General features: G+C 43.8%; 1 protein-coding gene across 1 annotated transcript in view; it reads left to right on the forward strand.

Annotated features, from left to right (window-relative positions):
• Window positions 1–3940: 3940 nt before the first annotated feature.
• The window catches only part of LOC140297040 (nck-associated protein 5-like), a 134541-nt gene continuing 124955 nt past the window's right edge, over window positions 3941–13526 (forward strand). Inside the window, exon 1 of the mRNA XM_072379738.1 lies at window positions 3941–4140. Coding sequence (XP_072235839.1) covers window positions 4022–4140 — 119 coding nt within the window. The 5' untranslated portion in view covers window positions 3941–4021. The remainder of the gene's footprint in view (window positions 4141–13526) is intronic.

Consider the following 13526-nt stretch of genomic DNA (forward strand, 5'->3'; position numbering starts at 1 on the left):
CCGCCTCTGCAGCAGGGTCGGCCTGTGGGATCACAGCTAATATGCTCGAAGACGTTCACTTATGTAAATTAGCCCTGGGCCCTTTTAGCTGGGCTTTCATAGCAAAAGATCCCACTTTTTCCTCCCAAACTTCCATCTGTGTTCTGTCTTGACGACGTTGCAGAACATCTGGACCTCCGGGACCGTCTGGTGTTTCGATCACGGGAGGTTTTGTCATAGGTTCAGATTTAAAATTTCCTGCTGATAAGGGACAATGTAGCCAGGTACAACAAAGGAGCTGCAAGTACTGCAGCACGCCACTGAGTTGACTGCTTTATGGTTGCTCTGGTCTGAGCCGCAGCTGCGGCTAAAGGGGTCCGGAGGGAAACATTGCGGCCGAAGAAAGCTGCCAAACATGTCTGGAAGAAGACGGGAAGATATAGAAATGGGTGTTTTTATTTCATTTTTCAAAACTCGAATGCACGTCGGCCTTCAGGGTGATCATGTTATTTCCAACTCCACCTCACAAGAGAAGCAGCTACGCCGATCGACTGTTTAAGGGGCTAAAACAATGCCGGAGACGCAAATGACACAGGTTTTCTGTCCACCATCGCTGGTGTCGTGTCTTTCGGCACATCAAGTTACAAATGCTGCAGGACTGTGGCGGGTTTGTCGCATCAGAGATACGATGCCGTCACTCATTGCTCACATGAACGCTAATCCAGGGCTAAACATCCACCCGAGGAGGCCGGAGGGACAGCAGCTGAATGTTGGGACTCTTGTCCTGGAGACCTGGCTCAGGCTCATTGTATTTCCACGTTTCGACTGAGTTTAGTCTCTTCTGGGAGTCCCCCGTAATACTGTTTGTTTTATCAGCTCCACTCTCGCACTCTGTTTGGTTTTGGTGCCAAAACCGGTTTGGTCGGAGGTAAAAACAAACATTGGACCAAGAAGAGATCACGGTTTGATTTGTGTTACACCCCCTTGTGTCTTATATGTCAACAGAGACTGTAGGAGGAGGTTGTGGCTGCATGGTCTTGATACGTAGTGCACATGTAGAGAGTACCCCTCCTAATTATGACAATCTTCTGAGCATATATGGAGTGTGGTGGGCCAAGCACAGTCTAAGATGGTGCTATAATAAGAACGCTTACACAAATGCGCCTGCAGTTCTCTGTGGGCATCCACAACTGAGGGCCCTCGAAATCCGCCCTCGCTTAAAGTTAATATCTCCATAAATGGCCATTACAAAATCCATGCGTTTGGCTGCTTAAACAGCAGCTCTTAACCTTGAAAATGCAACGGAACGCCGCAAAGTGAGGAGTCGGTTCCCCTTTATTTTCGTGTCCGCGCCGCAGGATCCGCAGATTGTAGTTTGTGGATTAGCTTTGATAGGGTTTTATTTAAAGTATGAGCTTTCTTCGCTTGGTGGCAACCCTCGAAAAGGTAAGGTGTAAGGTGATATGTTCAGACATTCAAGGGTTCAAGGGTTTATTGATAGTGTTTAGGACGGAGGAGTCACAACATGTTTTGCCGTCTACCCCCCACTGGCTGGCAGCTACCTCACGTCAGCATTCCTGTCTACAGTGTGAACGCAGCAGGAGAAAAATCCTGGGAATTTCTGTCGCTCTTCAGGGAGCTGCTCGGTCCCCACAACCCTCACGTAGCCTCTGTAGCCATTTGGCCCAAATGCACCAATTCAGGTTCTGTTGAGTTCACATATAACGGATAAAAATGCAACCCAATTCGTATTCTTATCTATGAGTTTAGATAAGTGGTGTCGGCCAGCCACCAGTGATCCTATCAGCATTGAAAATGCAGACTCGACAAAGCCTTTGAAGCTATGCAATTCTCAGGGGAGCTCGCCAGTCTCTGTGTACCCTCCCCGAGTCCCCGAGACGTTTTGGTTTGATATTTTTAACTGTGTCAGTCTGACATAAAGTGGGTGCTGATTGGTCCCGTGTGAGGGTAGATGTGCTTTACATGTCGGGGTAAAAGGCCTGCCCACCTCAGCGCTTTAAATATGTTGGCCCAGGTTTGGACGCCAGTGGAAAAACCTCAACGGGTTTTTTTTAAACCGCGGTGCCAAGGCAAAGGGCCGGCACTTCCTGAAGTGGTTGCGTGCGTAATAAATGCTCTGACCCATTTCCTTGCATCCTCGCATATTTTCACGTGTGCTACTCCACACACCAATCGTTTCCTCAGAGCTCACGCAGAGCTCTGACCTGTGACACCAAAGCGTCGGTACCTCTTTGCCTTGAATGGATCCGGATGTGACCCCGGGGTCAAGGTGCATGTTGAAGACTCATTAGGCATTACCTTCCTGCTGCACTCTCAAGCGTGATTCGTTTGTTTGTTCTCATTAAACTGAAAAGATTAAAGCCACAAAACTTTCCGCTGAAGCCAAAATTAACCCCCCGCCCCAAAAAAAAAAAAGAAATCTGACATTTGAAATATAAGAACGTGAATTAGTAAGCAGTATTTATTTATTTTTAATCAATCTACATCGTTAACTGTGCAAACGAAAGGTCGGTGTATCCTTTGATTCAAAGCATGTCCACTTTGCTTTAAGATTAAATGAATAGATCACAAGTCTCCAATTATGCTATCAAAGAGTCACCTTAAGAAACGCCGGTCAATCTCTTCCTATCATTGCCTGCCTTCTTCCTAACATTAGATCCCTGACAAGCCCCATACAGCCCGCTTTTATTTTATCCAATTAGCTCCTGACATTTAGATTTAATTGAACGCTCATGATGAGAAGTAGATCGGTGATCATGCTCTGCGCCGCTCAGGGTGCTTCTCCAGCTTCACGTTTCCTTTGTCCGTCTGTGAGGCCCTTTAATCGTTTGTCTTCCAGCTCCCCTCTGCCCCGGCATCTTGACTTGGCCTCTGTGGGCGAACAATGCTGCAATGCTGTGAGCTTATGGGGAAAGAATGCGACAACTGAATGGAATTACGGGAGAAACGGTTGCGTTTGCGAACACGGGAATGCAGCGGAGATGGGCTGAGGCGGACCATTTGTTCGCAGTGGTTGATGGATGACAAACAGTGGGCGCCTGATGTTCTTGCTGAAGGGCTTTTCATTGAGGCAGTGGGCTGTGATCTAATGCGTTCTGCAAAAATGAAATGCAAACTTGACAAACTGACTAAACAATACGTAAGAGATATGGTTGATTCGACTGATTGGGTTGGTCCTTTAGCCTTGGATGGGTGGCAGTGAGGAATGCAGCTAAGGAGAGCCCTGCAGAGAGGCCAATAAAAAAGCAGAGCGCTGGTGGCTCCCAGCCGGCATAAAGAAGTCTTCTTGGCAGTAAAGCTGCGAGTCATGTGCCTCCATTTAAATGAGAAGGCAAGAAAAGGAAAGAGAGACAGGGAAGGGGAGGGAGAGAAATGCAGGCTGAGCTAAGAGGCTGAGGACCCTGCCAAGCCAAGACACTTGAGGAATGCAGCTGCAGCTCCCTCTTTGCAGTAATGCCATTACAGTCACAGCTATCTGAGTCAGAAAAACAGCTCTGCTCGTCGAGTCAGCAGGTCTCACCGCCAGCGTAAACAGATGGCAGGTAACACAAGACTAATCGGGGGTAGAAATGGGGGAAAAAAATAAGCCTGAGAAAGATGCTCCTGGCTAACCAGAAAAAGCCCCATGGTGCACATTTGTTTGCATGTAGCTGCTCGTCTGGTGCTTTAAATGCAAGTGAGCGTTGTCTTGTCCTGTCAGTGTTTTTAGGGCCGTGTGAGCGCGAGCCATGTGGTTTTGACTCCTCTGGCCCTTGCAGTTAGTTAATAAACACCGGCCTGTCAACAGCTGCTGGTGATGTAATGTGGAACTTCTCCTCACTCTCCTTATCCTCCCGCCCCACCACGCCTCCCTAACTCCCTCCTGCACCACCACCGCCACCTCCCTCCCTTCTATTTACAAGTTTTACTGGGTGTTGCTGCAGACTTCCAGCACTGGCAGCATAGATAGTGGGGTTTAAGTGTGTGTTTGTGTGTGGCTTCCTCTCCCCCTGCAACACTTCCAGGGGGAATTTACAACAGCATGTTTTCAGCTGCCATCAAAGGAGAGTCCACATCATCACGTTATCTTCCTAACCAAAACACCTATGACCGTCTGGGAGCTGCAGACCTGTTGAGTGGAGAGGATCCGGCCGGCGCTGAGTAAGTTTGGGTTCCAGCTTGTCTGTCTTCTGACTTTATAGGAAGCTGAAGAGTTTCTCTTTCATCCATAGTCTGGAAGAAATGAGCCAAAGGGGGCGAAGAGCATGAAGGGATGTGTCAATGCAAATGTGACCTGCAGTATTTCAAGCAAAACTTTGGCATATAATAATAATTCCAGTTAATAGATTTTTTTTCTGCCTAGTTTGAGTTAACTTTTGCAAGTTGAAACAACATATTTGTTGGTGTGTAACATTAACATCTTCTAAGTCGGCATGTTTTAGCCCTGGCTTTTGATTTTGAGCATTTCAGCGAGTTTAAGAGTTTTATATAAGGTTGCTAAAAGCAGTGACCGCACAAGCATGGAGAAAATCGTTAAATAAATGTTTTCCAATGCTGAATTAGCCTTTTACACCCTTAATATGCGGTCTCTATTTGAATTACCCTGTTAGTTGGCCATTTAACTAATTACCTTGTTCCACTTTAGCACATTTGAGAATGACAAAACAACAGTGAAACCTATCTGACTTTTTACAAAGTGGAAATCACAGGTGCATTGACTAATACTGAGGATGACTAAGTTCCTTTTAACTACTCAGTCAACCGTGACAATGAACCAGCATGAACCAGCATGTGCTATGCTAGCTACTCCTTCACAATGTATAAATGTCACCATGTAGCTCATTAAAACATTAATTGCTGTTCAAGGGACAACTAGCTTAAAGTTTTTAGCTGATTAATACCACAATGAAGTGTCTCAAATAAAAAAAAAATAAATAAATGTTGTATATTCTTAGTTTTAAATATGTACATTCAGTGTCTAAGCCAAAATTGGAATACAATTTTAACATTCTTGTTACTTTTTGTTAGCATATATTTGTTGTCAAAGCTTTTTGACAAAGGTTACTGCTAATGGATCAGTTTACTGAAGGGATATTAGATTTTAGAATTGTATTAGTCAGAAAATTGTGGCTTATACATAAGTAGGAATTCCCTTCTGGAAAAACTCACTGAATTAGCAGTAAAGGTTGATGTATTTAAGTGGCACTGAAATTAGGACTTTTGGTGCAGAGTATGACAAAAAGTCCATTTTCCAAAGAAAAATGTTTCAGATTTGCTCTGTGAGTTTTTAGATGTTCCATGCAACCGGGGCATTATCTCAGTAAGCATGTACAAATTTGCATTGGAAACTTAAGTGTATCTTTGACATTTTCTCTCAACAGTTCAACGTCTAAACCAACATTTTGTCTTTTGAGTCTGGACTTAAAATGACAAAAAGGAAACAAAGAAAAAAACCTAGAACATGAACTGGTTATCACAGTCTTCCCTTCACAACATAAAGATGTAGCCATTAGCTAGCTAATTAGCATAGTAGCAAGTGCTGATCATTTCATAGATTTTGTCCAAACAAAATAAAGTTTGAACACATAACATAATAAGTAATGTTATGATAAAATATATCATGATATTGTGCGAGTCAGACTCTCAAAACATACTATTTACTTATCGGACATGGACCTTAGCAGTTTGGAAAACATCTTAATCTGTTACTGTTACTTGTAAAGGAAGGAAAAATGTGTTTATGCTTGGTTTCATGCTGTCAAACATGTGTTTTGCCTACATTATCTTTCTTGCAGAGAAAGCACAATGGAAAACATTCATATAGACAAACACGCTGTTGTTTCTCAAGCTGTCAGTAGCCAGCTGATGAAATGCATGTGTTCATTTTCCTGGTGAGCTGCCCATCGCATGATGCTCACATACCAAAATGAGGGGGGTGGGGTGGGGGGCAAGTTGTGTATTTTGATAACAGTTGGAAAATTCCTCTGCCCTCTCTTGGTTTGAAGCGTCACCCTTGGGCCTTCTGAATCTATTTTTTCTGGCTTCGTTTCTCAACCTGAAGTGCTATCATGAGAGAGTTCAGCAGAGAGTCACGCTGCTGGCTGAAGCATGCCGGGTTTAAGTTGGGAGTCCCACAACAGGAAGCTCAGTTAATTTTTTTTTTTTTCCAGGATGTATATTAAAGCATCCTACGCATCTGGTGGGATAAGCGCTGGGAATTGCAGGGACTCCCCTTATGAGCAGGATGACGACATTGCAGGCATTGTTTTTCTTTTTTTTTTTCCACCCGACCTCCAAACACCCACCCCCCACCCCTCCTCCTTTTAAAACCCACATCAAATTCTCTCCTAAGCACTGCTGACTAAACAAGATTTAAGGCTGCTCTGACAAGTCCAGGCAGAATCTTTATCACTGAAACTGTCAGAGAACAACATTTTCTTGTTCCCAGTTTGTTTCCTCTTCATGTTGTTTGACACAGTTTTGATTAGGAAGTAATTCAGGCGTTAGCTTAGAGTAACATCAGACAGAAGACAAGTCCTTTCAATCCTCTGGTTTCTAAGTCCTGATTAGATGGAGCATCAGTCATACTTGACAGGCTTTCTTGAACGGTTCAGCCAAGTCTAATATTGACAATACACTCTTCAAAGTGGCAGCTCAGCTGAAAAGCCTTCATGCAGATTGCTGCTGAATGGATCACGCAACGAATGAATGAAATGACGCCTCAGAGAGAACACACAAGAGGACAGAACTGGAGCGTTTGGTGATAAGTGAGAATATAAGCACAGACGATTAAACAACGCAGAACACGGTGTCAGATGTCTGTGGGGTTACTGGAACACCCACCAAAGGATTTACACAACTCCCATGGTCCTCCGGCATGTCTCACAGCGTTGTGACTAGTGAACGCAATAAGCTGCTCCATTTGTTCCTCACTGATTAAACACCCAGGGTTGCCTTTTACTCCTTTCACCTTGTCATTGTTTAAATTGAGCACCTTTGGGCTTTTAAGTGTTTTGGAGCCATTTTCAGCCATTAATGCGGCTGCTTGGCACTTGCAATGACCCTCTTAGGAACCAGTTTTGACTTTAAATGATGAAATTATGATTAGTTGTTTGTCATTTGTTAATTTTAAGAGAACCTTCATAGTTTTACGAATCGCATGTTGTTCAAAGGACATTTAGTGTAGAGGCTGTTCTTTTCTTCTCAAGAGTACAATGACACAGAAAACTGAAGCAAACAGCCATGTTTTCTGTACCGCTGTTGTGCACACAAAGCTTCTCTGTCAGGATTACAAACATTGCGGATAAAAGAAACCTCTCCAAACCTGTTCTTATTGCCATGGCAACAAATGTGGCAATTTCGTCAAAGCCCTGTGGCCATGGAAGTGTTTGATTCTGAGGGTGGACCTCTTTCTTATGGATATGCAAACAAACAGCTGCAGATCTTCGTGGAAACAAACATTGTTTGTGTCAGTGGAACACAATTATGGGAACCAATAGAAACCACACATCTACCTTTAATGGGGAACTCTGGTATTTTTAAACGTAGACCTTATTTCTGGCATGAAATACGTTTATCTACTCACTAAGAGCAGTTTGGTGAAAGTCGGCGTTATTCGGAAGATATTTAGATTACTCAAGCTCCGCGTATATCCATATAACGAGGTATAATGCGATAGAGGGCTATCGGGGGGCCTATAAGCCCCTCGATAGCCGCCAATAACAACAACATTGGAGCTATGAACTAACAGTGCAATAGTACGTGTTCATTCATTCATTTGTCTTAAAGTATTGGTGAAATAAAGACAGATAATGCCTTATTTAGAGGCTGCATCGTCTATGCCCCCCTTCACTTCGTTATATGGATCTCGAGGAATCAAAATATCTTCCGAAGGATGCCTACTTTCACCAAACTGCTCTCGATGAGTAGATGAACGTATTTTATGCCAGAAATAAGGTCTAGATTTAAATACCGGAGTTCCCCTTTAAATGCGACCCATAACAGTGTCCTATAAAGTATCGCCCCTAATAGCAGCAGGAGGAAAATTAGTGTTTCCATAGTAGAACAGATGTCATTCAAGTACTTACCTTAAAAAAACCACTTCTGAGTTGTGGTATATTATTACATTTTACTTACACACTTTTCCCACTTCTTGGTTAGGTTTAGGCAATAATATTACATAAGAGAAAATGCTGGGCTGCTGTTTGGCCTGTGCAGGTTAGTGTTAGTGTAATCGGTGTATCTTGTATTGCTTTTTTGTGTGTTCCATGCACGCACAGTTGATGGGCATTTACACTATGGAAAGAGCTATTTATATTGGGAAAAGTTGAGTCATCACAACAAACTGCTGAGTAAACAGAGCCCCTGATGGTGGCATGTACGTCACAGTTTCACGGCCTCCAGATTTGGGTTCGTATTTCTTTGGATATTCTCCTGGTTTTGCGATTTTTTTTTTGTTTCGCTTACGTTTTAGCTTGACTTTCTATTTTTATTTAGTCTTTTTGTTGTAGGTGTTTTTTTTTTTTTTTAGTCACCTCGGTTAAGTTTAAGGAGAGATCATGTTTTTTTTGCTTAAAATATGTCTACCTGACACATTGAAAAATATGCTGAAAGATACCCAGTGTCACACAATTTGATGCTAAAAGGAGCCAATAAATCATAAGACCAGAGCTTGATGACTTGCTTACTATGAAACCTGTTCCCTTAACCAACAACACAAGTCCTTACTTCTCTTTTATCTTTAAATGGCAGCACATGACACGCAAGTTCCAGCGGCATGATCTCAGTTTTCATATAGATGTGCACATTCTGACGCCGTTTATAATGAATGTGACACAGAAACAGAAACAAACATTTGATTTATATCAATGCCGCTTTTCCTGGAGTTGTACGTTGATGATTAAATTGAGTCTCACACATTGATACCCATGTGATAACCAATCAGAGCGAACTGCGGTAAAAGTGTGATGACTCCCAGGTTATCATAAACACTGACACACCACGCCAGCAACCATAAGAACACAATGTAACATCCATCTTAACATTTTGCTTTATGAAGGGCTTGCCAATAGTAACAGGCCAGCGTAAGATTTGCCTCGTTGTTTGAGGCTCTCAGACACTATAATTGTATGTTAGGCTATGTCAGGCTGCAGTTGATGGTGCCAACGGTTCCGGGACACATGCAGAAGCAGGATCAGACAAGCTGGCCAGCAGAGGGACTCAAAACATCCGATCAGCAGAGACCATCTGTGCGGATAGAATGCAGATGGACCTTTCTGTCCACACATTAAACCCCACATCAGACACTCGCATGCTTCAATTTTCTCCTTGATGAATGGAAAGCAATAGCAGCCCCCCCACCCTCCAAAACCTCTGCGTCCCCTCCCACTTCCCTCCGTGTACCAGGTGAATTAAAAGCGAGACTCAAACGTATAATCTTCCCAGTCGTTCATTCTTCTCCCAGGACATGGCAGTCGGGATGAATCATTCAGAAGAAAAAGAAAGGGAGAAGTGGGTCCTTTACCGGGAGGAGGGGGCGTCGGGGAGGGAAGCCTCTGAGTTGACCTCATTTCAGTCTGCCTCCCATTCAAGCCAGGCACAGGGCATGGAGACAAAATGAATTGGTTCCTCGGGCAAAGGGGGTTCACCAATCAATGTCCAATCACACCCACCATCCATTTTCGGGCCCTGGCACTTCCTGGCATGCTCCCTTTTTAGAGGGTATTGATCACAGAAACACTCTTTGGCTTAGCGGCTTTTGTTTCTGAGAGCTCTTGTGTTTTTGAAAGGTTTAGGATAGAATGTGAGCAGTAATTGAAAACACTTGCGAAATGCACGTTCTTCTTTAGTCTCTGGCTTGCCCTCTTGCATTCTTTTCCTCCAGATGGCTATTTAAATATTTGCTTTAATGCATTTGCTGCATTATTTCTAATATAGTTTGATGTATAACCCATGACTAAAGCGAGTCATAATGAGGGCTGTTCAAAGGTGCAGATCACAGGAAGTTCTTTTATTGATATGTTTCCACTGCGGCTGTTGCTCAATGAAATGTTTTGTTGCGTGTGGGATGGGGCAGAGTTCAAGGCACCCCTTGGATATCTTTATTTGACTTAACAACGATAAGAAGTTCTTACTCGTGCCGACTTTTAAGCTCGTGAGAATGGCTGACTTTATTGGGTACAAAGGGCAATGTTGTCACTTGTGACGGCGCTTAAAAGCCAAAGCATGGTGCCAACAGCAGAACTTTACTGTAGGATTATCCTGGTAGTGGTAGTTGATGGCCGATGATTGCAATTAACGCGCGGCTGCTTAAATCCCCCCACCTTACAAAGGGAACAGTATCAAATCCGAGCCATGACAATCCATATTCATGGACAATCTGGGCTTATTATCACCATTTATCCGTGAGGCTCACAGTCTGTTTTCAGAACAGTGATCTCTCAATGGCTTTAAGTGTTATCATTAAGCTGTTATCCCTCCACATTATCCCCGTGATAGTTTGGAGCTGTCTGGGGTTCTGTGACCTCAGCTGGGTCTTCCCTTGTTCCTGGAGCAGATGTTAAAAAAGAGAGCTGCCCCCCTTTTCCCACCTCAAACAACACCCTCCCTTCCACGCACACACACACACTAACACACCATCCTGCCTCGCCTCCTCCCTACACTCTGGCATCTAATTAGGCCTACAACACAAAGACTCCCAGATGTCAGCGTCCTCCTGGCCTCCTTTGATTATATCCTTTCCACCCCGCTGGCTGGCTCGATGACTAGCTGGATGGCCGGCTGGGGGCCGTGCGGCCTATAGGCTTCGACGCGTGTCACTTTGGTCAACACTAGCCCAGTTTAACATATCAGTAATTGCTTTCGGTGTAAATCACGTGGAATCAGGAGGGAGAGAGGGCAGTCATGAATAGGTCTCAGTTGCAGGGCGACCCCCGAATTGTCATTAGTAATTTCAAAGGAGCCCCCGCCCCACCCTTAAAACTGTGGAATGTAACTTTAGCTAAATACAACAAAACGTCACATGTTTAGAGGTCTTTACTTTGATCTCAAATCACAAACCAGTGTTTTTTTTTCAATGGAGTGTGTCGCTGCATGTTTAAAACCCCATTTGTCATGGCCAGCAGCCTCTAAGTGTTTCATTTCCTTTAAACCCAAGCAACCAAGAACCGTGAACGATCTGTGGACAGTCAACAAGTTTGCCGTCTGAGGAAAATTGGCCAGGTCGCTGCTTTTTACACAGAGCGGCTATGGCCATAGCTTTCAGCAGCCGGTCACGGTTTTGCTCAGTGAATGCTTAAACGATGAGACACTGATTGCTAGTTCTGTGAAACATATTGCACAGCCTAGGATTATGCTGTGTACCATCAGTGCAGCAGAGAACTAAAGCAAGCAGAGTTTCTCATCAAGAAGTTTCTGAATCGTAGACCCGGCCAACGTATTAACTTTAAAGCCAATTCAGGAACTCTAAACAGAGGCGATAATCTGATAAATTTTGTCTGAATTGTCCCCCTCTTTTGCTAACATGCCCATAAGATGGTTTTTTTTGTTACGAGACATCCTGAGCAATGGCACCTATCAGTGCTTGGAATTTCTGCCTTTCAACTTCACCCTTTAAACAACTCCACCCACAGTCTCAGAAAGGTGAGGTCAGGTATTTTCATTGGAGGAACCTATCCTGACTACTTGTGGGGCGAGGCTTCACAGGTAATGAGCATGCATTGTGAAGAAGCTATCTGGCTGCTACAAGGCAGCTACAACTGTGACTGTAATCACATAAACTTCATAAAAAACAGAGGAAGGGTTGGTATAGTTATGTATTCACTTTCTATCACTGTCTACATAATTAGAAATGCAATACTTGTAGCCATAGCTGCTGGTGGTCACTTAGCAGCCTGGAAGAGCTATCCTAGCTAAGCATGCTAGCTGCAGCCGAGCAGCAACATCTGCTAGCCACCAGGCTGTGTGACAGACCGGTGGGTGGTGTGCTGTGACATCGCTGAAAGTGACAGAAAGTGAAAACGCCATTGCCATTCTGATACTTCCATTTGCAGGCAAGCTTGTAGGATTTAGCTTCCTGTTTTTGAGAATCTCTTGTTCAAAGAACTGGTTCTAGCAAAACACAGCAGAGTCAAAGTAAACAGGAAAGATGAAGGGAATAAGGAAAATGGTGTAGTCAGCCAACACCCCCACCCCCCAGGTTATATTTTTCACAACAAATGTTAAAAATGTACAATTCTGAGGAGCACACAAAAGTTTTTAAGGGGATTAATATCTGTTTGAGCGAGACTTAAGTGTGTGATGTCACAATCAGTCGTGCAGTCAAATAGTTCCTGCGATGTTGGAGTTAAATCCATTGTGTCACTGTCAGATGTGACCTTTAATCATGTTGTAAGCTACTCTGGAGATATGTGGAGCACCCGCAGCTTATCATCACACAGTTAAAGCTTCAGTCTCGAGAGCTGTCCTTTGATGTTTTATCAGCTGTAGCTGGATGTTGCTGAGGGCTCTCAGTTGGAGGTGTATAAATAAAGGAAAATGCACATATTTATTTGAATTGCTTCCAGTGTTAATGCTCTTTAAACATCTGAATGACATGTACTGATGACAGTTATCTTAATGCTGGGTCGTTGAAGGGTGTAGCACAGAGTGAATTTGTAAGTAAAGTGGTTTTTTTTTTTGAGACATGCTGCTGGCGTCACATTCAGCTGGAGAAGACACTTTTCAGCTTTTTTCTCTTGGAACCGGATGCGTGTTGTTTAGTTGCTGGGAAAAGAAATCATTACCTCGTCCATCAGCTATGACATTTTCATTACTGTAATGGTCTGACATGTAAACTTGCTACTGACAGCAAAAAAGACTAAGCATCATTTGGTTTGTTTAAATGTCAACGATAGGAGGGTCCTTTATCTGAATGCCCCTGACATCTGGCCTTTAATGTGTTTGTTTAATCTTTATCACTTCTAATCGATCCAGTACCTCATGCACCATATACACCCTTAAGGAAAATGGCATTAGTGTGTCTCCATGCTGGGTTTGTGCAAATAAAGCCAATGCTATAATCCATTTTAATAACTCATTCTCAATTTCCTGTAACCCGTCCTATCTCCGAATCCAAGGGGATCTGAGGGTTCAACTTCCTCTCCTAATCTCCAACGGAAAAGGACCAAACTCTAACCCAGTCTAAACATAGACCCAGCGTTTCATCAGATGCAGTCAACTTGCTCAATTAGACTTTTCAAAGCGAGCGAGACAGACGTGAATCTGATTTTTCTTCTTTTTTTCTTCCTGTTTCTTTCTGTCTCATTAGAGACATTGCGTCCCACATCCTGTTCACTGATTAGGCAGCTTCCTTCGATGCATCGCCCCGGGACGTCCGAAGAGGGTGAAAAGCTCAGCAGTTGAACCCCGCTTGCAGCTTCGCGTCGATATGCTCGGACCTACCAGATTGGCGGTGGATGGCGTTTTGATGTGTGGGCATGTTTGACAAGTGCAGTCATGCTGATGAAGCCTCGGACTGGGTGTAACAGATACAGCCTGCCGCCGAGGCA

This window comes from Leuresthes tenuis, unplaced genomic scaffold (assembly GCF_036924035.1).
Source record: "Leuresthes tenuis unplaced genomic scaffold, fLeuTen1.0.hap1 SCAF_1, whole genome shotgun sequence".
Lineage (NCBI taxonomy): Eukaryota > Metazoa > Chordata > Actinopteri > Atheriniformes > Atherinopsidae > Leuresthes > Leuresthes tenuis.